Here is a 22,867-nt window from a genome sequence, read left to right as displayed (position 1 = left end):
GGTAATTTAACAGTCAAGGTCTTTAGGCCTTAAGCTGTTAATGCTTTAGCTGAGACCCAAAGTGCTCTGAGAGAACACAAGCTTGACCCCAGGACGTCTCTGTTCCTGAGGAATACACAACAAACTGTATAGAGGATTACCTTTGGCAGCAAACAGCGCATGAATCCATATGATAGAAACATAATTCTCTCTGTGGGAGGCTGGCTGCCAAGAATAGAAGCAGCAGTGTCGCTTCTCTACATTGCTGCTTCGCTCTGGAGTGTCACTTCTTTTTCTTTTCTTTGCAGGTCCACTGATTTTGTTCAGGCTGATCTTAGTTTTTTATTTAAAGGCCCTGGAAATGTTACTGGAATATTTAAAACTCACATAGAATATCAAAGTTAAATGTGTAATCAGGCTTCAACAAAAATCTTAATGAAAAAAAACCCATCCATAACAAGATGTTCAAAAACATCTTCTTTTACAGGTCAGAGCATTTCTCAGGACTGTGTGGGCGTGGCTTAACTCTTTGATTGACAGGTCAAGAGAGAGTTCACAGCCTGCATGTTTGAACCGTCTGACTCTGAATCTAAAGACATCAAAACTCCAGAATCTGAAAATGATTCATTAACAATGGTCTCTGAGTGCTGAGTCACAAAATTCTTCAGAATCAGGACTTCTATCATTTATTAGTTTTATCACTCCGTAGTCTCCGGGGCATCAGGACCATGGGAAGCCTGGAGCAGAGGAGGCTGAAGTGGAGTATGTTCACGCAGAGGAGCTCGGCTCCAGGTGTCAGACGGAGCTGTTTGTCTAAACTCTGAGCTGTTTGGGGAAAGTTAGTGAACCGGTCCTGAGGAAAGTTAGTGAACCAGTCCTGGGGAAAGTTAGTGAACTGGTCCTGGGGAAAGTTAGTGAACCGGTCCTGGGGAAAGTTAGTGAACCAGTCCTGAGGAAAGTTAGTGAACCGGTCCTGGGGAAAGTCAGTGAACCGGTCCTGAGGAAAGTTAGTGAACCGGTCCTGGGGAAAGTCAGTGAACCGGTCCTGAGGAAAGTTAGTGAACCAGTCCTGGGGAAAGTTAGTGAACCAGTCCTGAGGAAAGTTAGTGAACCGGTCCTGAGGAAAGTTAGTGAACCGGTCCTGAGGAAAGTTAGTGCACCGGTCCTGAGGAAAGTTAGTGGACCGGTCCTGGGGAAAGTTAGTGAACTGGTCCTGAGGAAAGTTAGTGGACCGGTCCTGAGGAAAGTTAGTGAACCGGTCCTGAGGAAAGTTAGTGGACCGGTCCTGAGGAAAGTTAGTGAACCGGTCCTGAGGAAAGTTAGTGAACCAGTCCTGAGGAAAGTTAGTGAACCGGTCCTGAGGAAAGTTAGTGGACCGGTCCTGGGGAAAGTTAGTGAACTGGTCCTGAGGAAAGTTAGTGGACCGGTCCTGGGGAAAGTTAGTGGACCGGTCCTGGGGAAAGTTAGTGAACTGGTCCTGAGGAAAGTTAGTGAACCAGTCCTGGGGAAAGTTAGTGGACCGGTCCTGGGGAAAGTTAGTGAAACGATCCTGGGGAAAGTTAGTGGACCGGTCCTGAGGAAAGTTAGTGAACCAGTCCTGGGGAAAGTTAGTGGACCGGTCCTGGGGAAAGTTAGTGAACCGGTCCTGGGGAAAGTTAGTGGACCGGTCCTGAGGAAAGTTAGTGAACTGGTCATGAGGAAAGTTAGTGGACAGGTCCTGGGGAAAGTTAGTGGACCGGTCCTGATGAAAGTTAGTGAACCAGTCCTGCGGAAAGTTAGTGAACCCGTCCTGCGGAAAGTTAGTGAACCCGTCCTGAGGAAAGTTAGTGAACCCGTCCTGGGGAGAGTTAGTGAACCCGTCCTGAGGCAGACGGACACACGAGCACAGCGGTTCAAAGAGCAGAGAGACAGCTATACAGACAGATTACAGGCAGTACTTGATTAGCCAACAAGCTAACAGCTAAGACAACACTGAGGGGAGCTGGCTGAGACGTGAGGATATGGTCTGAGTAGGAGAGGAGTAGTTTTGTTGAACATGTGTGCACGTGACTCAGTGTTTCATTTCTGGTTAAACCAGCCCCCTTTTAAAACCCAGTGTGAAAACGTTTCAAATGTGTTAAAAAACGTAATTGAACATATTTGAAAAATGGATGGAAGTTGAGTTCTAATATTTTACATAGTTTTTAGTTTTACATATGGTCTGAAATATCAGAGGTAGAAGGTTTTTGTTGATTTGGGTTACCAGAGGCTTTAATTATTGAACAGCGTATTAATTGGACTTCTTTAAGTGTTGGTTGTACAGTTTTGTGCTACTTCCTGAAGACATTTTCCACAAATTTTATCTGACCTGGTTGTGTCTCCCACGTCCCATGAAAGAGACTTAATCAAAAGTGTATGAGTTATCTGCAACATGCAATAATTCTTCATTAACAGGTGTGTATTTGTGTGTTTGCTCAGGAACCTACGTGACACAGGTGACTGCCACCGATGCAGACGACCCAACCTACGGCAACAGTGCTCGCATCGTGTACAGCATCCTCCACGGCCAGCCGTACTTCTCTGTGGACGCCAAGACAGGTGAGAGGAGAGCACCCTCACGCTACCCGCTACAGCTCCCCAACACAAACTGAGAGTTATTCGTGCGGTTGTAAAAGATCTGACTTTTGTGTGAACCCACAGCTTACCATCTTCTAGAAATAAATATAATTCAAGCTGTCAGGACACAGCAAGTGGCCCTGAGAGTGAGCTTCTCCTCAGTCCTGCACCTGAATACTGAACAGAGCTCTGAAAGGGATGTTAAGATTTTCAGACATCTCATCTGACCAGTAACGGTGAACACGGATGGTCCTGTTTGATTCACACATTGAGAGAGACAGTCCAGTGTCGTTAAAACACAGACTGTGTGAAAGATTGAGGCATTAATGTGATTTTAATGGTACAAACATCAAACCATCAGCACCTGTATCCAGCTTCTAATGCCCTAGAGACAGATGTTGTTCTCATCCTGGAAATATCCAAGTATTTATTGATTGAGGTAAAAAAAGCAACAAGTGTGAAAGTGTATTTCTCTTAGCTTCTTGGTGTTCATGAAGTTGCTGTCTGTAAAGTCCCCTGTAATGCTCTTCTTTTCACTGAACCTTAACCCTGTAAAGCCTGAACCATCAAATAATTGCCAGATAATTCTAATTCTTTGAAAAAGGAGTGTTTATTGGACATTCTGACAAAAAAATAAATAGTAATTAAATAGGCATTTTTTATATATGAGGTTTAATTTGTATCATATTTGATACATCAGGAACTTTGGTGAACATTTTTTTCTGAAAGTTTCTTACTTTAAAAAGAAAAACTAAAACATATAAAAACACATATTTATCCTATTAAAGTTTGAGTTTCCTTCAAATTTTCCCAAAATAATTTCAAACTATTTTTTCCATATTGCACGACAACGTCATACATATTTTGTATCTACTACACAGCTAAAAAAAAAACTAATGTATTGTATATTTCTTCTCTGAATTGTTCAGTTTTTAGTGGAAATCAGTGAACAAAAGATAATTATTAACCAGGGAGCCATGGCAACATTCAACCAGTCATCAGTCATCATGATACAGCAGGTTGCAATATAAAACTTTATAAATATCTTAATGTGTACTCTAAATATACCTCATTATGTCATTTAAACATGTTCTTGAATAATAAAAAGACTGTATGTTGCTTTATGGAATGTATAATGTATGAAATTTAATAAATTAATGATTAACCCTCCTGTTATGTTCCGGGTCAGATCGACCCATTTCAAAATTAGAAAATAAAATAAAAGAATGTTAAAAGTTTTTTTTTTGGTATGAAACTTCTTCTGCTTGGCTGAATTAGCGTAATCAACATACACAATAAAAATTCATTTAACATATTTGCAACTCCTGCTGCATGTTTATATTACACAGATACTGTTTGTGGGTAAACTGGACCCTGCAGTCAAAGTGGAGGCTAAAAGGGGTCTCAAGTGTCAAATACTAATTGTTTCTTTGCAACTGTGGGACATATTTCACCCCACATTCTCTGTTCCCATGGGCAAACTCCACCCACATTGAGTGGAGGGGCAAAACATATCAATATTCTCTACAAGGGAGACCTACCAACATTATACTTTATAAAGTTTTAACATGAATATTCATGAAAATGAGTGAGTTATCCTCATTGAACCATGATCTGTGGGAATTAAAGAACGCCATTACACTAAATATTGATTTATATGGCTAGTAATGGAGTTGATAATGAGAATAAAAAATTTTTTTATTGGTTGTTATTTATTTTTTTATTTTTTTACAATTTTGGATAACTAAATATGCCCAGGGTCAAATTGACCCAGGAACATTATTGCTGTTCCCGAGAAATGAACATAACAGGAGGGTTAAGTTCTGAAATATTAATTACTTTTACATTGTATCAATCCAGTAACTATTCTTCTTGAAGTTTCAGGAACAATTTTAAAGTTTTTTTCATCCAAACTGTTTCAAACTTGTTAAAAATATCCCTGAAAAACCTCGAGTGGGTCTCTGATCCACAGCTGACATTTTGGATGTCTCAAGTGACTTCCTTTTGGTGCATGAATTACTCACACCTGGTGGATTATCCATGCACTGCATGTATCTGATTGTATACATCAGGTTTTTTCAGTAAAGATATATCACACTGATGATGGAGAGGTCTCAGAAACTGATGTATCAAATATGAGACGCTTGGCATTATAGGGTATACCTTTCAGAGGCGTGTTTGAATCATGTCTTATTTTACAAATGAGAGCATCATTTCATTTCTTTTATACTTATGTCTGGGTTGCTGTAACAACTGAATTTCCCCCCCGGGGGATCAATAAAGTAATATCTTATCTTATCTTATCTTATACTGGGGGCAAGCATTGGAGGAACAATGCAGATTACAACCTGGCGGTGGAACAGTGGTCTGTTGCAGAAGCTCTGCATGAGTTCAGTCCTGAGTTAGGGTGTAAAGTCCTCCCTAATCCATATGTAGAGACCGGTTAGTTTGTAACTTAAGTCGTGTCATTGTTTGGTTTCAGCACAGAGGCGTAAGGTTCATCTCAACTCGTAGACCATAATGTCCAAACTAATCTCAATGATGTCACAGATATGATTATTTCATTTGGTTTGGCCAATCAGTGAACAGCTTTTTTTCTCAATGGGGCGTTTAAGTGCTAACTCCTGTTAGCCCATTGCCTCTAAACAAGCTAACAGCTAGTCATAACTGCTGTAACTCCTGTTAATTGACAAACAGCAACTACTAGTGAACTACAGCATACTGTACGTTAATATAATAGTAATGTTGAGCAGATGAATGAGGTCATTATCTCTGCTCGGGGGAAACAAGAGTGACTTAAGATCAGAGTGATCGTACGTTTCTGATTCATGATAATAATACTTTTAATTTATTGTTGCCTTTCTGGACACTCATACTCAATAAATACATAAATACAACAGAATAATACTGCAATACTAGAAAAATGAAAATGAAGTCGTGATGAAAGTGAAAGTGAAGTCATTCCAGTCCCATAAAGACAAACTGAAGCGAGTAGTCTTGGTGGAAAAGGTGAGTTTTGAGGCAGGATTTGAAGGTGGTAGGGAGGAGGTGGAATTTTGTAAGTCCTGGGGGAGAGAGTTCCAGAGGCGGGGGCAGAGTGACTGAAGGCTCTCGACCCCATGGTGGTCAAGCGAGCAGGTGGGGGGGGTGAGTTGGGCGGAAGAGGAGGACCTGAGACCAGGGGTGGGTATTTTAATATGGAGGAGGTTTTTAATTTTTTTATTTAACCAGATAAGTCCCATTGAGGTCAAGACCTCATTTTCAAGGGCGACCTGGCCAAGAGGTCAGCAGCACACGTCAGAATAAATGGCACAACTCAACAACATGGAACATATATGCAAACAGTATGTAGAAGCAAACAATAATAATTTAAAAAGTGCAACTTATTTTCAAGTAAAGTGCAGTTTGTGAATGTAAAACAGCATTTTAAAAACACAGGCACTGTTCTGGGGTCTTTCTTTCATTTAAGATAGACTTAAAGGTGTCCAGAGAGATGAGATCCGTGTGTGTACAGTTCACGAGGAGCTGAGGACCAGGTGCTGGTCATCGCATTGGGGAGACACATAGGGGGGCGGGGCACTTCTTCAGGTACATCGCCACGTTGGGAGGATATGTGTCCAAGGACTCCAAGCGAGAGCACAAGGAACAGCGTAAGCTTTATTTTCATCGTTAGCGTCTCAAAAAACCAGACTAGTTATACAGTTCCAAGGAGAAGGTGTTTTTTAGGAGGAACACCCGTGGAAGCACGCCGAGTGGTGCGACTAATGGAGGGACCGCTATCTTTCACCACCTGGAGGAGCGGAGCAGTGGCTAGCAGCTAGCACACAGGTAGCAGCTAGCACAACAGGTAGCAGCTAGCACAACAGGCAGCGGCTAGCAGCTAGCACAACAGGTAGCAGCTAGCACAACAGGTAGCAGCTAGCACAACAGGCAGCGGCTAGCAGCTAGCACAACAGGTAGCGGTTAGCACCAGCTCAACAGGTAGCAGCCAGCACAACAGGTAGCATATAGCAGCCAGCAGCTAGCACCACAGCCAGGAGCCAGTATGCCAGCCGGCAGGCCGGCCAACTACAGCAGCCCGTTAAGCCCACGGATAGCGGGCCGATCCAGCTGTAAGACCCAGCAGGTGGCGGTTGCCAAGGAAGCCGGCAGCTTGTCTTCTAACGGGATGTGGGCCACTGCAGCTGGCGTTTCCAGGGCCAGCAACTTTCATCCACCGGCGGCGAGCAGCTTTGGGGGTCCAGCAGGCAACGCGGACACTCGGATCGGTGCTGGAGATGGAGCACAGTCCAGTGCCGATCGACTGCAGTAGCTGGTTTGAACCCGGATTTCAGATCCATAGCCTCAGCAGGTCTGGAAAGGTTGATGAGGTCCTGAGGAGCTCGGTTGTTGATGGCCTTGAGGGTGAGAAACAGAATCTTAAAGATGATGCGGTATTTGATGGGAAGCCTGTGGAGTTGCTGCAGGACAGGGGTGATGTGGCTGGTGACAGGGGTTCTGGTGAGGATGCGGGCAGCAGGGGTTCTGAACCAGTTGGAAGTTTGTGGATGGATTTGTCTGGTAAACCACAAAGAAGGGAGTTGCAGTAGTCTAGGCGGAAGGTGATCAAGGTGTGAACCAAAAAATTGGTGGAGAGATGGACGCAGGCAAGAGATGTTACAGAGATGGAAGTATGCTGACTGATGACATTATTGATGTGGGTCTGGAATGACAGAGTACTGTCAAGGATGACAGCCAGACTCTTACACAAAACGTTAGTAGAGTGTAAACTCCATCCTAAATTAGAAATAAAGTTCAAACTAGGCTACGTTTGAACTTACGCCTAACTGGTGCAACCCAGTGCAGGTCTTTATCCCTGCAGGGTTACTGGGGGATCATGGGAGTTTGCTCATCATGTCTCCATTTGTTAAGTGGACTCGAAGCAGGCCTACAATTGTTATCCCAGCCAGTCTTTGTAAAAGCACACTGAGAGCCTCTAACCTTGGTGCAAAGTGAAACATGTTCCTGGTGGAAGTTGCCATCATACAGAGTAGACCCTTGATTATGTTTGTGATGTTCATGGATAGCAGAGGAGCCGTGGGCTGGAGAGAGTCTGGTATGAGCATTTTTATTTTGACAAAATGTTTCTGTTGGTTCCATCAAACTATGACTTCCTGCAGTAAGAATGAGCATCAAATCCTCCATGGTTCTCCTTCCCAGAGGGGGAAGAGTTACTGAATCAAGCAAGTATCAGGTATCTTCAGGTCTTGATCTCAGCTGAGGGTACAAAGCATCTCTGATACATGGACAGATTCTTGCTGTGCCAGCAGACTAGTTTTACTAACAAAGCCAAACTAAAAATGGAGATGTGAGAGTGCAGCATGAGTTTCAGCCTTGGAGCAGCTGAGCTCAGCGTTTTAAAGGGAGAGGAGGTTTGACATGTGAAGGAAGCTTGGAGCAGAGCTGATGCATTTATGTGGTTAAAGGCATCTGATTAGGAGGCCTCCAGCATGTAACCCTTTGGAGGTTTTCCAGTTTCATTCAGCTGTTAGGAGACCCCCCAAGGTAGACCCAGAACAGGACGAAGGAGTTACATCTCATCCTGTTTTCTGGATCCTTGAAGGCATCGCTGAGAAAGGGGAGGGGGAAGTGCAGCAAGTCTTACTCAGGATGTTTCCATCATGACCCAACCTTAGATAGGAACAGATTAAATGGATGGACGGACACGATACAGAGACCCACACGTTACAAAGTTTGGATTCAGACATCAGCACAGACAAAAAAAAAAAACAGAGCTGAAGCCGAGGGGCCTCGATTCCTTTTATGATTCTGTGTCTGATTAACTTCTCAGACCACCGCTGTGCACCTCTCTGAGCACTTCATCAAAGCATGAAAGCTCTGCTCTAATTGATGATAAGTCCTTCACCTGGTGTGAGGAGGAACCTTTCGGACACTCTGCAGCCCTCCCTCCTGCTGTGCTGAAGCGTCCCCTGTCCTTGCCTTCAGTTGCTGTGTCTCTTTCTTCTACTTTGCCCACTTTTGTTCAATGTGTTATTCAAAGATAGAAAGAAGTGTGCAGAAAGCTTAAACACTAATGGAGTGTAGCTTCAGACCCTGTGTGTTTATATAGAAGGTGATATATCCCCTTTTTATTTTGTCATTCAACTTTTTATTGCATTTTTTTCAGTATTTCTATGTTCACCACAAGTTGGCAAAGAATATATAAGTTATACAAAACCAACAAATGGAAAGAAAACATATAATAAAAATAATAAAATAAATACAAAAATAATAATAATGAAGATAATAATGAAATAGCATTCCTAATTTTCTCAGTGATGTTTAGAGGTGAACATATATAGTATTTCATGTCACAATATTACATTTCATAATCATACATGACGTTCATCAGACATAGGGGACAAATTATTTGCACATCGGATACCATAGTCACCTTCTCCGATCATTTCCAGATAAGGACCCCATATTGATCTGAACACTTTAGTGTTATTATTCATTCTGTAGACAAGCTGTTCAAAAGAAGCTATCCTGGCCACTTCATCTCTCCATTCACTAAAACAGATCTTCTTTTTTGATTTCCAATGCCTCAGCACTATCCTGCATCCTGTTATCAAAGCTCATTTCACCCTAAGATACATGTTTGAGGGCAGATTCACCTCCTCTGGTAAAATACCTAGTACACATAATGCTGGGCTCTTAGTGGACTCTGTTTTTAACACATCATTAATACATTTAACTATAGCTGATGTTGGAGGACCTCTCTGAATGCCTGGTCCTCGCGTGTTCGTTTGATGAAGAAAATAGGAGGAGGTATTGAAGTTTCAAAAATCAGCTTTATTCTTAACACCAGTAGAAATTGCAAAGTGTACAGAGCTCTGGGTCTGACTATCGTGTCCCTGATCAACAACAGTGCTGTTCAGTTCGCGAAGTCTGAACTAACTACTTTTTCCCTGACCCAGTATTTATTAACACATAGGATGAATTTGAATTGTGCATGATTTGAGGGCGTTGCCTCCCCCTCATTGGCCCGAGGCGCGTCCACGTCCTCCTCGTTCTGACTCCCATCATACTCCTCCAGGCCTGAGAAGTTGTCCTGAAACGTGACAGTTAGCGCACACACATTCCTGTCTACCCTCAAGGATAACGTTCTCTCATCATTCACCAATGCACATCAGCTACGTGTGGTCTGCCACCTGCCCCCCTTAATTTCTGGGATACTGAACCTATGTCTGCTGATGCATGGAATTCTCCCAAGGCCCTGGTTGCTGTTTTTGGCTACATTACGTATTACTTTTAATATGTCGTTGTGACTACGACCTTCAGGTCCTTCTTGTTGTTATGGTTTTCCGCTATCCAGACATGCAGTCATGGCGTTCTTTGGTTCTCAGTACTTTTCCACTCTCTCAGATGTTCAGGGTGACCGAGGCCTCAATACTGTACAGGTCTCAGTTCTCCGTGGTGCCAAGCTGCATGGTTTCAGTACACGCTATATTTGTATCTAAACACTCGTGATGATTAGTATATTTGGCTATATGAGTAAAATTAATATGATATAATATGATTAAGTAAATGAATGTGATTGAGTAAATAGTGACAATTGTGAGTATATAAGAGTGAGGTGTGGAGTCCCATATCCACACTGACCAGAAGTCCTTTACCATTTCACATTCATACAGCATGTGGATCAATGTGCCCCGTTCTTTATTACATCTCCAACAACTGTGGTCCTGTCTAAGCCCCAGTCTTGACATTTTTGAGGGTGTCCAGTAACTCGTGTTTATTATTTTGAATATGATTAGGCGAGTCTGCATGTAGTCCCATGACTGAACTAATTTTAACCAGGCCTCTCTGTTTATAGACATTGCTAGATCTTTTTCCCATGCAAGTTTAACACCTGCATAGTTTGGGAGTTGATATTTCCTTCCATCCATCCATCCATCCATTATCTTGACCGCTTATCCCGTTAGGGGTCACGGGGGACTGGAGCCTATCCCAGTTGGCTACGGGCGGAAGGCAGGGTACACCCTGGACAGGTCGCCAACCTATCACAGGGCTAACACAGAGAGACAGACAACCATTCACACACTCACACACTCACACCTACGGGCAATTTAGAGTTATCAATCAACCTGGTGAGCATGTTTTTGGACTGTGGGAGGAAGCCGGAGTACGCGGAGAGAACCCACGCATGCACGGGGAGAACATGCAGACTCCACACAGAAAGGCACCTGCCCGGCTGGGGATTCAAACCAGGAACCTTCTAGCTGTGAGGCAACAGCGCTGCCGGCAGCACCACCGTGCAGCCCATATTTCCTTAATTCTTTATAAAATCTGGATGTCCCCCCTCTGAGCTTCCAACTTGGTCGCCATAGTTCCTGAATGCAAGTGACTGGGGCAATGGTTTTGTTTCTTTCTGCTTTTAACACACAACTTCTTATTTGAAGATATGTCCAAATCACCTTTTAACCCTTCCTCCTCCAGGAGTGATCAGGACTGCTCTGGCTAACATGGATCGGGAAGTGAAAGGGGAGTACCAGGTTCTCCTTCAGGCCAAAGACATGGGCGGCCAGCTGGGGGGGCTCGCATCCACCACCACCATCAACATCACTCTGAGTGATGTCAATGATAACCCACCGCGCTTTGCCAAGAGTAAGAACGCTTGATACATGGTTTCTGAATGAAAAGTTGAATGAATCATTGCTTTTAACTTCTCTCTCTCTCTCTCTCTCCTCTGTCGCTCTGTCAGGTATTTTTCACCTGCGGGTGCCAGAGTCGGCGTCGGTTGGCTCAGCAGTGGGTCGGATTCGAGCCCACGATCTGGATGCTGGCAGTAACGCAGAGGTGGATTACGTCATCGTTCCAGGAGACGAAGGCAACATGTTTGATATTCTCTCTGATGGCCAAAGTCAGGAGGGGGTCGTGCTTTTGAAAAAGGTACATGTGCTGTCAAATATCAGATATCTTTATGATCACATTAGTTTACTGCAGAGTTATCACTCGCCATCATCATTTCATCATTCAGCTCTGAGGTGTAGTTCACTTACCCACAGTTGCCTAAACCGTCTGCTAACTGCCAGTGTTGTAGTACCCGAGTCCGACTCGAGTCCTGTTTTGCAGGACTTGTGACTCAACTTGGACTCGGACTTGAGCACTGACTTCATAAGGACTCAGATGATAAAGAGGAGGACTCAGGCTTATATATTGATACAGACTGTTTTAATGTTCATGTTAGATTTTGTATGTTTCATCAAATGTATTCTGTTCAGAGTGAGGGTCCACACAGTCAGTCCAGGTCCACACAGTCAGTCCAGGTTCACACAGTCAGTCCAGGTTCACACAGTCAGTCCAGGTTCACACAGTCACACCAGGTCCACACAGTCAGTCCAGGTTCACACAGTCACACCAGGTCCACACAGTCAGTCCAGGTTCAAACAGTCACACCAGGTTCACACAGTCAGTCCAGGTCCACACAGTCAGTCCAGGTTCAAACAGTCAGTCCAGGTCCACACAGTCAATCCAGGTTCAAACATTCAGTCCAGGTTCACACTGTCAGTCCAGGTCCACAGAGTCAATCCAGGTTCAAACTTTCAGTCCAGGTCCACACAGTCAGTCCAAGTTCACACAGTCAGTCCAGGTCCACACAGTCAGTCCAGGTCCACACAGTCAGTCCAGGTATACACAGTCAGTCCGGGTCCACACAGTCAGTCCAGGTCCACACAGTCAGTCCAGGTCCACACAGTCAGTCCAGGTTCAAACAGTCAGTCCAGGTTCACACAGTCAGTCCAGGTCCACACAGTCAGTCCAGGTTCAAACAGTCAGTCCAAGTACACACAGTCAGTCCAGGTTCACACAGTAAGTCCAGGTCCACAGAGTCAGTCTAGGTTCAAATAGTCAGTCCAAGTCCACACAGTCAGTCCAGGTCCACACAGTCAGTCCAGGTCCACACAGTCAGTCCAGGTTCACACAGTCAGTCCAGGTCCACACAGTCACTCCAGGTCCACACAGTCAGTCCAGGTCCACAGAGTTAGTCCAAGTTCAAACAGTCAGTCCAGGTCCACACAGTCAGTCCAGGTTCAAACAGTCAGTCTAGGTTCACACAGTCACTCCAGGTTCACACAGTCAGTCCAGGTCCACACAGTCAGTCTAGGTTCAAATAGTCAGTCCAGGTCCACACAGTCACTCCAGGTTCAAACAGTCAGTCCAGGTTCACACAGTCAGTCCAGGTTCACACAGTCAGTCCAGGTTCACACTGTCAGTCCAGGGTCACACAGTCACTCCAGGTTCACACAGTCAGTCCAGGTCCAAACAGTCAGTCTAAGTTCAAATAGTCAGTCCAGGTCCACACAGTCAGTCCAAGTCAACATAGTCAGTCAAGGTTCACACAGTTACTCCAGGTCCAAACAGTCAGTCCAGGTCCACACAGTCAGTCCAGGTCCACACAGTCAGTCCAGGTCCACACAGTCAGTCCAGGTTCAAACAGTCACTCCAGGTTCACACAGTCAGTCCAGGTCCACACAGTCAGTCCAGGTCCACACAGTCACTCCAGGTTCACACAGTCAGTCTAGGTTCAAATAGTCAGTCCAGGTCCACACAGTCAGTCTAGGTTCAAATAGTCAGTCCAGGTCCACACAGTCAGTCCAAGTCCACACAGTAAGTCAAAGTTTACACAGTTACTCCAGGTCCACACAGTCAGTCTAGGTTCAAATAGTCAGTCCAGGTCCACACAGTCAGTCTAGGTTCAAATAGTCAGTCCAGGTCCACACAGTCACTCCAGGTTCAAACAGTCAGTCCAGGTTCACACAGTCAGTCCAGGTTCACACAGTCAGTCCAGGTTCACACTGTCAGTCCAGGGTCACACAGTCACTCCAGGTTCACACAGTCAGTCCAGGTCCAAACAGTCAGTCTAAGTTCAAATAGTCAGTCCAGGTCCACACAGTCAGTCCAAGTCAACATAGTCAGTCAAGGTTCACACAGTTACTCCAGGTCCAAACAGTCAGTCCAGGTCCACACAGTCAGTCCAGGTCCACACAGTCAGTCCAGGTCCACACAGTCAGTCCAGGTTCAAACAGTCACTCCAGGTTCACACAGTCAGTCCAGGTCCACACAGTCAGTCCAGGTCCACACAGTCACTCCAGGTTCACACAGTCAGTCTAGGTTCAAATAGTCAGTCCAGGTCCACACAGTCAGTCTAGGTTCAAATAGTCAGTCCAGGTCCACACAGTCAGTCCAAGTCCACACAGTAAGTCAAAGTTTACACAGTTACTCCAGGTCCACACAGTCAGTCTAGGTTCAAATAGTCAGTCCAGGTCCACACAGTCAGTCTAGGTTCAAATAGTCAGTCCAAGTCCACACAGTCAATCCAGGTTCAAACAGTCAGTCCAGGTCCACACAGTCAGTCCAGGCCTCAGCACTATCCTGCATCCTGTTATCAAAGCTCATTTCACCCTAAGATACATGTTTGAGGGCAGATTCACCTCCTCTGGTAAAATACCTAGTACACATAATGCTGGGCTCTTAGTGGACTCTGTTTTTAACACATCATTTATACATTTAACTATAGCTGACCAGAAGTCCTTTACCATTTCACATTCATACAGCATGTGGATCAATGTGCCCCGTTCTTTATTACATCTCCAACAACTGTGGTCCTGTCTAAGTCCCAGTCTTGACATTTTTGAGGGTGTCCAGTAACTCGTGTTTATTATTTTGAATATGATTAGGCGAGTCTGCATGTAGTCCCATGACTGAACTAATTTGAACCAAGCCTCTCTGTTTATAGACATTGCTAGATCTTTTTCCCGTGCAAGTTTAACGCCTGCATAGTTTTGGAGTTGATATTTCCTTCCCTCCATCCATCCATTATCTTGACCGCTTATCCCGTTAGGGGTCACGGGGGACTGGAGCCTATCCCAGTTGGCTACGGGCGGAAGGCAGGGTACACCGTGGACAGGTCGCCAACCTATCACAGGGCTAACACAGAGAGACAGACAACCATTCACACACACACACACTCACACCTACGGGCAATTTAAAGTTATCAATCAACCTGGTGAGCATGTTTTTGGACTTGTTTTTGGACTTGTGACTCAACTTGGACTCGGACTTGAGCACTGACTGCATAAGGACTCAGATGATAAAGAGGAGGACTCGGGCTTCTATATTGATACAGAATGTTTTAATGTTCATGTTAGATTTTGTATGTTTCATCAAATGTATTCTGTTCAGAGTGAGGGTCCACACAGTCAGTCCAGGTTCAAACAGTCAATCCAGGTTCACACAGTCAGTCCAGGTTCAAACAGTCAATCCAGGTTCACACAGTCAGTCCAGGTTCAAACAGTCACTCCAGGTTCACACAGTCAGTCCAGGTTCAAACAGTCAATCCAGGTTCACACAGTCAGTCCAGGTTCAAACAGTCACTCCAGGTCCACACAGTCAGTCCAGGTTCAAACAGTCAATCCAGGTTCACACAGTCAGTCCAGGTTCAAACAGTCACTCCAGGTCCACACAGTCAGTCCAGGTTCAAACAGTCAATCCAGGTCCACACAGTCAGTCCAGGTTCAAACAGTCAATCCAGGTTCACACAGTCAGTCCAGGTTCAAACAGTCAATCCAGGTTCACACAGTCAGTGCAGGTCCAAACAGTCACTCCAGGTCCACACAGTCAGTCCAGGTTCAAACAGTCACTCCAGGTTCACACAGTCAGTCCAGGTTCAAACAGTCAATCCAGGTTCACACAGTCAGTCCAGGTTCAAACAGTCACTCCAGGTTCACACAGTCAGTCCAGGTTCAAACAGTCACTCCAGGTCCACACAGTCAGTCCAGGTTCAAACAGTCAATCCAGGTCCACACAGTCAGTCCAGGTTCAAACAGTCACTCCAGGTTCACACAGTCAGTCCAGGTTCAAACAGTCACTCCAGGTCCACACAGTCAGTCCAGGTTCAAACAGTCAATCCAGGTCCACACAGTCAGTCCAGGTTCAAACAGTCAATCCAGGTTCACACAGTCAGTCCAGGTTCAAACAGTCACTCCAGGTCCACACAGTCAGTCCAGGTTCAAACAGTCACTCCAGGTTCACACAGTCAGTCCAGGTTCACACATTCACTCCAGGTTAACATAGTCAGTCCAGGTTCACACTGTCAGTCCAGGTCCACACAGTCAGTCCAGGTTCAAACAGTCACTCCAGGTTCACACAGTAAGTCCAGGTCCGCACAGTCACTCCAGGGCCACACAGTCAATCCAGGTTCAAACAATCACTCCAGGTTCACACAGTCAGTCCAGGTCCACACAGTCACTCCAGGGCCACACAGTCAGTCCAGGTCCACAGAGTCGGTCTAAGTTCAAACAGTTAGTCCAGGTCCACACAGTCAGTCCAGGTTCAAACAGTCACTCCAGGTTCACACAGTCAGTCCAGGTCCGCACAGTCACTCCAGGTCCACACAGTCAGTCCAGGTTAAACAGTCACTCCAGGTTCACACAGTCAGTCCAGGTTCAAACAGTCAATCCAGGTTCAAACAGTCAGTCCAGGTCCACACAGTCAGTCCAGGTCCACACAGTCAGTCCAGGTTCAAACAGTCACTCCAGGTCCACACAGTCAGTCCAGGTTCAAACAGTCAATCCAGGTACACACAGTCAGTCCAGGTTCAAACAGTCAGTCCAGGTTCACACAGTCAGTCCAGGTCCACACAGTCAGTCCAGGTTCAAACAGTCACTCCAGGTCCACACAGTCAGTCCAGGTCCACACAGTCAGTCCAGGTTCAAACAGTCAGTCCAGGTTCAAACAGTCAATCCAGGTTCAAACAGTCACTCCAGGTCCACACAGTCAGTCCAGGTTCAAACAGTCAGTCCAGGTCCACACAGTCAGTCCAGGTTCAAACAGTCACTCCAGGTCCACACAGTCAGTCCAGGTCCACACAGTCAGTCCAGGTTCAAACAGTCAGTCCAGGTTCAAACAGTCAATCCAGGTCCACACAGTCAGTCCAGGTTCAAACAGTCAATCCAGGTTCACACAGTCAGTCCAGGTTCAAACAGTCACTCCAGGTCCACACAGTCAGTCCAGGTTCAAACAGTCACTCCAGGTTCACACAGTCAATCCAGGTTCAAACAGTCACTCCAGGTTCACACAGTCAGTCCAGGTCCACACTGTCAGTCCAGGTCCACACAGTCAGTCCAGGTTCAAACAGTCACTCCAGGTTCACACAGTCAGTCCAGGTCCGCACAGTCACTCCAGGGCCACACAGTCAATCCAGGTTCAAACAATCACTCCAGGTTCACACAGTCAGTCCAGGTTCAAACAGTCTCTCCAGGTCCACACAGTCAGTCCAGGTTCAAACAGTCACTCCAGGTTCACACAGTCAATCCAGGTTCAAACAGTCACTCCAGGTTCACACAGTCAGTCCAGGTCCACACTGTCAGTCCAGGTCCACACAGTCAGTCCAGGTTCAAACAGTCACTCCAGGTTCAAACAGTCAATCCAGGTCCGCAAAGTCACTCCAGGGCCGAACAGTCAATCCAGGTTCAAACAGTCATTCCAGGTTCACACAGTCAGTCCAGGTCCACACAGTCACTCCAGGGCCACACAGTCAGTCCAGGTCCACAGAGTCGGTCTAAGTTCAAACAGTTAGTCCAGGTCCACACAGTCAGTCCAGGTTCACACAGTCAGTCCAGGTCCACACAGTCACTCCATGTTCACACAGTCAGTCCAGGTCCACACAGTCAGTGCAGGTCCAAACAGTCAGTCCAGGTTCAAACAGTCAGTCCAGGTCCACACAGTAAGTCTAGGTTCAAATAGTCAGTCCAGGTCCACACAGTCAGTCCAGGTTCACACTGTCAGTCCAGTTCCACACAGTAGGTCCAGGTTCAAACAGTCAGTCCAGGTCCACATAGTCAATCCAGGTTCAAACAGTCACTCCAGGTTCACACAGTCAGTCCAGGTTCACACAGTCAGTCCAGGTTCAAACTGTCAGTCCAGGTTCACACAGTCAGTCCAGGTCCACACAGTCAGTCCAGGTTCAAACAGTCACTCCAGGTTCACACAGTCATTCCAGGTCCACACAGTCAGTCCAGGTTCACACAGTCAGTCCAGGTCCACACAGTCATTCCAAGTTCAAACAGTCAGTCCAGGTCCACACAGTCAGTCCAGGTTCAAACAGTCACTCCAGGTTCACAGAGTCAGTCCAGGTCCACACAGTCAGTCCAGGTAAACAGAGTCGGTCTAAGTTCAAACAGTCAGTCATGGTCCACACAGTCAGTCCAGGTTCACACAGTCAGTCCAGGTTCAAACAATCACTCCAGGTTCACACAGTCAGTCCAGGTCCACACAGTCAGTCCAGGTCCACACAGTCAGTCCAGTTTCACACTGTCAGTCGAGGGCCACACAGTAAGTCTAGGTTCAAATAGTCAGTCCAATTCCAAATAGTCAGTCCAATTCCAAACAGTCAGTCCAGGTTCAAACAGTCAGTCCAGGTCCACACAGTCAATCCAGGTTCAAACAGTCACTCCAGGTTCACACAGTCAGTCCAGGTTCACACAGTCAGTCCAGGTTCAAACTGTCAGTCCAGGTTCACACAGTCAGTCCAGGTCCACACAGTCAGTCCAGGTTCAAACAGTCACTCCAGGTTCACACAGTCAGTCCAGGTCCACACAGTCAGTCCAGGTTCAAACAGTCACTCCAGGTTCACACAGTCATTCCAGATCCACAGAGTCAGTCCAGGTCCACACAGTCAGTCCAGGTCTACAGAGTCATTCCAAGTTCAAACAGTCTGTCCAGGTTCACACTGTCAGTCGAGGTCCACACAGTAATTCTAGGTTCAAATAGTCAGTCCAGTTCCACACAGTCAGTCCAGGTTCAAACAGTCAGTCCAGGTCCGCACGGTCACTCCAGGGCCACACAGTCAATCCAGGTTCAAACAGTCACTCCAGGTTCACACAGTCAGTCCAGGTCCGCACAGTCAGTCCAGGTCCACACAGTCAGTCCAGGTTCAAACAGTCACTCCACTTTCACACAGTCATTCCAGTTCCACACAGTCAGTCCAGGTCCACACAGTCAGTCCAGGTCCACAGAGTCATTCCAAGTTCAAACAGTCAGTCCAGGTCCACACAGTCAGTCCAGGTTCAAACAGTCACTCCAGGTTCACAGAGTCAGTCCAGGTCCACACAGTCAGTCCAGGTCCACACAGTCACTCCAGGTTCACACAGTCAGTCCAGGTTCACACAGTCACTCCAGGTTCACATAGTCAGTCCAGGTTCACACTGTCAGTCCAGGTCCACACAGTCAGTCCAGGTTCAAACAGTCAGTCCAGGTCCACACAGTCAATCCAGGTTCAAACAGTAAGTCCAGGTCCACACAGTCAGTCCAGGTCCACACAGTCACTCCAGGTTCACACAGTCATTCCAGGTCCACACAGTCAGTCTAAGTTCAAACAGTCAGTCCAGGTCCACACAGTCAGTCCAGGTTCAAACAGTCAGTCCAGGTTCAAACAGTCAGTCCAGGTTCACACAGTCACTCCAGGTTCACACAGTCAGTCCAGGTCCACACAGTCAGTCCAGGTCCACACAGTCAGTCCAGGTTCAAACAGTCAGTCCAGATTCACACAGTCAGTCCAGGTTCAAACAGTCAGTCCAGGTCCACACAGTCAATCCAGGTTCAAACAGTCACTCCAGGTTCACACAGTCAGTCCAGGTCCGCACAGTCACTCCAGGGCCACACAGTCAATCCAGGTTCAAACAGTCAGTCCAGGTTCACACAGTCATTCCAGGTTAGAACAGTCACTCAAGGTTCACACAGTCAGTCCAGGTCCACACAGTCAGTCCAGGTTCACACAGTCAATCCAGGTTCAAACAGTCAGTCCAGGTTCACACAGTCACTCCAGGTTCAAACAGTCACTCCAGGTTCACACAGTAATTCTAGGTTCAAATAGTCAGTCCAGTTCCACACAGTCAGTCCAGGTTCAAACAGTCAGTCCAGGTCCGCACGGTCACTCCAGGGCCACACAGTCAATCCAGGTTCAAACAGTCACTCCAGGTTCACACAGTCAGTCCAGGTCCGCACAGTCAGTCCAGGTCCACACAGTCAGTCCAGGTTCAAACAGTCACTCCAGGTTCACACAGTCATTCCAATTCCACACAGTCAGTCCAGGTCCACACAGTCAGTCCAGGTCCACAGAGTCATTCCAAGTTCAAACAGTCAGTCCAGGTCCACACAGTCAGTCCAGGTTCAAACAGTCACTCCAGGTTCACAGAGTCAGTCCAGGTCCACACAGTCAGTCCAGGTCCACACAGTCACTCCAGGTTCACACAGTCAGTCCAGGTTCACACAGTCAGTCCAGGTTCACATAGTCAGTCCAGGTTCACACTGTCAGTCCAGGTCCACACAGTCAGTCCAGGTTCAAACAGTCAGTCCAGGTCCACACAGTCAATCCAGGTTCAAACAGTAAGTTCAGGTTCACACAGTCAGTCCAGGTCCACACAGTCACTCCAGGGCCACACACTCAGTCCAGGTCCACAGAGTCGGTCTAAGTTCAAACAGTCAGTCCAGATCCACACAGTCAGTCCAGGTTCAAACAGTCAGTCCAGGTTCACACAGTCACTCCAGGTTCACACAGTCAGTCCAGGTCCACACAGTCAGTCCAGGTCCACACAGTCAATCCAGGTTCAAACAGTCACTCCAGGTTCACACAGTCAGTCCAGGTCCGCACAGTCACTCCAGGACCACACAGTCAATCCAGGTCCACACAGTCACTCCCGGGCCGCACAGTCAGTCCAGGTCCACAGAGTCGGTCTAAGTTCAAACAGTCAGTCCAGGTCCACACAGTCAGTCCAGGTTCAAACAGTCAGTCCAGGTTCACACAGTCACTCCAGGTTCACACAGTCAGTCCAGGTCCATATAGTCAGTCCAGGTCCACACAGTCAGTCCAGGTTCAAACAGTCAGTCCAGGTCCACACAGTCAGTCCAGGTCCACACAATAAGTCTAGGTTCAAATAGTCAGTCCAGTTCCACACAGTCAGTCCAGGTTCAAACAGTCAGTCCAGGTCCACATAGTCAATCCAGGTTCAAACAGTCACTCCAGGTTCACACAGTCAGTCCAGGTCCGCACAGTCACTCCAGGGCCACAGAGTCGGTCTAAGTTCTAACAGTCAGTCCAGGTCCACACAGTCAGTCCAGGTTCACACAGTCAGTCCAGGTTCACACAGTCAGTCCAGGTTCGCAGAGTCACTCCAGGTTCACACAGTCAGTCCAGGTCCACACAGTCAGTCCAGGTCCACACGGTCAGTCCAGGTTCAAACAGTCAGTCCAGGTTCACACTGTCAGTCCAGGTCCACACAGTAAGTCTAGGTTCAAATAGTCAGTCCAGGTCCACACAGTCAGTCCAGGTCCACAGAGTCATTCCAAGTTCAAACAGTCAGTCCAGGTCCACACAGTCAGTCCAGGTTCAAACAGTCACTCCAGGTTCACACTGTCAGTCCAGGTCCACACAGTAAGTCTAGGTTCAAATAGTCAGTCCAGGTCCACACAGTCAGTCCAGGTCCACAGAGTCATTCCAAGTTCAAACAGTCAGTCCAGGTCCACACAGTCAGTCCACGTTCAAACAGTCACTCCAGGTTCACAGAGTCAGTCCAGGTCCACACAGTCAGTCCAGGTTCACACAGTCACTCCAGGTTCACACTGTCAGTCCAGGTCCACACAGTAAGTCTAGGTTCAAATAGTCAGTCCAGGTCCACACAGTCAGTCCAGGTCCACAGAGTCATTCCAAGTTCAAACAGTCAGTCCAGGTCCACACAGTCAGTCCAGGTCCACACAGTCAGTCCAGGTTCAAACAGTCACTCCAGGTTCACACAGTCATTCCAGGTCCACACAGTCAGTCCAGGTCCACACAGTCAGTCAAGGTCCACAGAGTCATTCCAAGCTCAAACAGTCAGTCCAGGTCCACACAATCACTCCAGGTTCACACAGTCAGTCCAGGTCCACACAGTCAGTCCAGGTTCAAACAGTCACTCCAGGTTCACACAGTCATTCCAGTTCCACACAGTAAGTCCAGGTCCACACAGTCAGTCCAGGTCCACAGAGTCATTCCACGTTCAAACAGTCAGTCCAGGTCCACACAGTCAGTCCAGGTTCAAACAGTCACTCCAGGTTCACAGAGTCAGTCCAGGTCCACACAGTCAGTCCAGGTCCACACAGTCACTCCAGGTTCACATAATCAGTCCAGGTTCACACTGTCAGTCCAGGTCCACACAGTCAGTCCAGGTTCAAACAGTCAGTCCAGGTCCACACAGTCAGTCCAGGTCCGCACAGTCAATCCAGGGCCACACAGTCAATCCAGGTTCAAACAGTTACTCCAGGTTCACACAGTCAGTCCAGGTCCACACAGTCAGTCCAAGTTCAAACAGTCAGTCCAGGTCCACACAGTCAGTCCAGGTCCACACAGTCACTCCAGGTTCACACAGTCAGTCCAGGTTCACACAGTCACTCCAGGTTCACATAGTCAGTCCAGGTTCACACTGTCAATCCAGGTCCACACAGTCAGTCCAGGTTCAAACAGTCAGTCCAGGTCCACACAGTCAATCCAGGTCCACACAGTCAGTCCAGGTTCAAACAGTCAGTCCAGGTTCACACTGTCAGTCCAGGTCCACACAGTAAGTCTAGGTTCAAATAGTCAGTCCAGGTCCACATAGTCAATCCAGGTTCAAACAGTCACTCCAGGTTCACACAGTCAGTCCAGGTCCGCACAGTCACGCCAGGGCCACACAGTCAATCCAGGTTCAAACAGTCACTCCAGGTCCACACAGTCACTCCAGGTTCACAGAGTCAGTCCAGGTCCACACAGTCAGTCCAGGTCCACACAGTCAGTCCAGGTCCACACAGTCAGTCCAGGTCCACAGAGTCATTCCAAGCTCAAACAGTCAGTCCAGGTCCACACAGTCACTCCAGGTTCACACAGTCAGTCCAAGTCCGCACAGTCACTCCAGGGCAACACAGTCAATCCAGGTTCAAACAGTCACTCAAGGTTCAAACAGTCAGTCCAGGTCCACACAGTCAGTCCAGGTTCAAACAGTCACTCCAGGTTCACACAGTCATTCCAGTTCCACACAGTCAGTCCAGGTCCACACAATCAGTCCAGGTCCACAGAGTCATTCCACGTTCAAACAGTCAGTCCAGGTCCACACAGTCAATCCAGGTTCAAACAGTCGGTCCAGGTTCACAGAGTCAGTCCAGGTCCACACAGTCAGTCCAGGTCCACACAGTCACTCAAGGTTCAAACAGTCAGTCCAGGTCCACACAGTCATTCCAGGTTCAA

General features: G+C 47.0%; 1 protein-coding gene across 1 annotated transcript in view; it reads left to right on the top strand.

The window, feature by feature from the left end:
• LOC117826174 (cadherin-12-like) overlaps positions 1–22,867 on the top strand; it is a 133,226-nt gene that overhangs the window by 44,390 nt on the left and 65,969 nt on the right. Inside the window, exons 4-6 of the mRNA XM_034702061.1 lie at positions 2,437–2,556; positions 11,056–11,223; positions 11,321–11,508. Coding sequence (XP_034557952.1) covers positions 2,437–2,556; positions 11,056–11,223; positions 11,321–11,508 — 476 coding nt within the window. The remainder of the gene's footprint in view (positions 1–2,436; positions 2,557–11,055; positions 11,224–11,320; positions 11,509–22,867) is intronic.

The sequence above is a fragment of the Notolabrus celidotus genome, chromosome 15 (assembly GCF_009762535.1).
Source record: "Notolabrus celidotus isolate fNotCel1 chromosome 15, fNotCel1.pri, whole genome shotgun sequence".
NCBI lineage: Eukaryota > Metazoa > Chordata > Actinopteri > Labriformes > Labridae > Notolabrus > Notolabrus celidotus.
The sequence above is the reverse complement of the archived record's forward strand: the minus strand, read 5'-3'. Positions and strand labels throughout refer to the sequence as shown.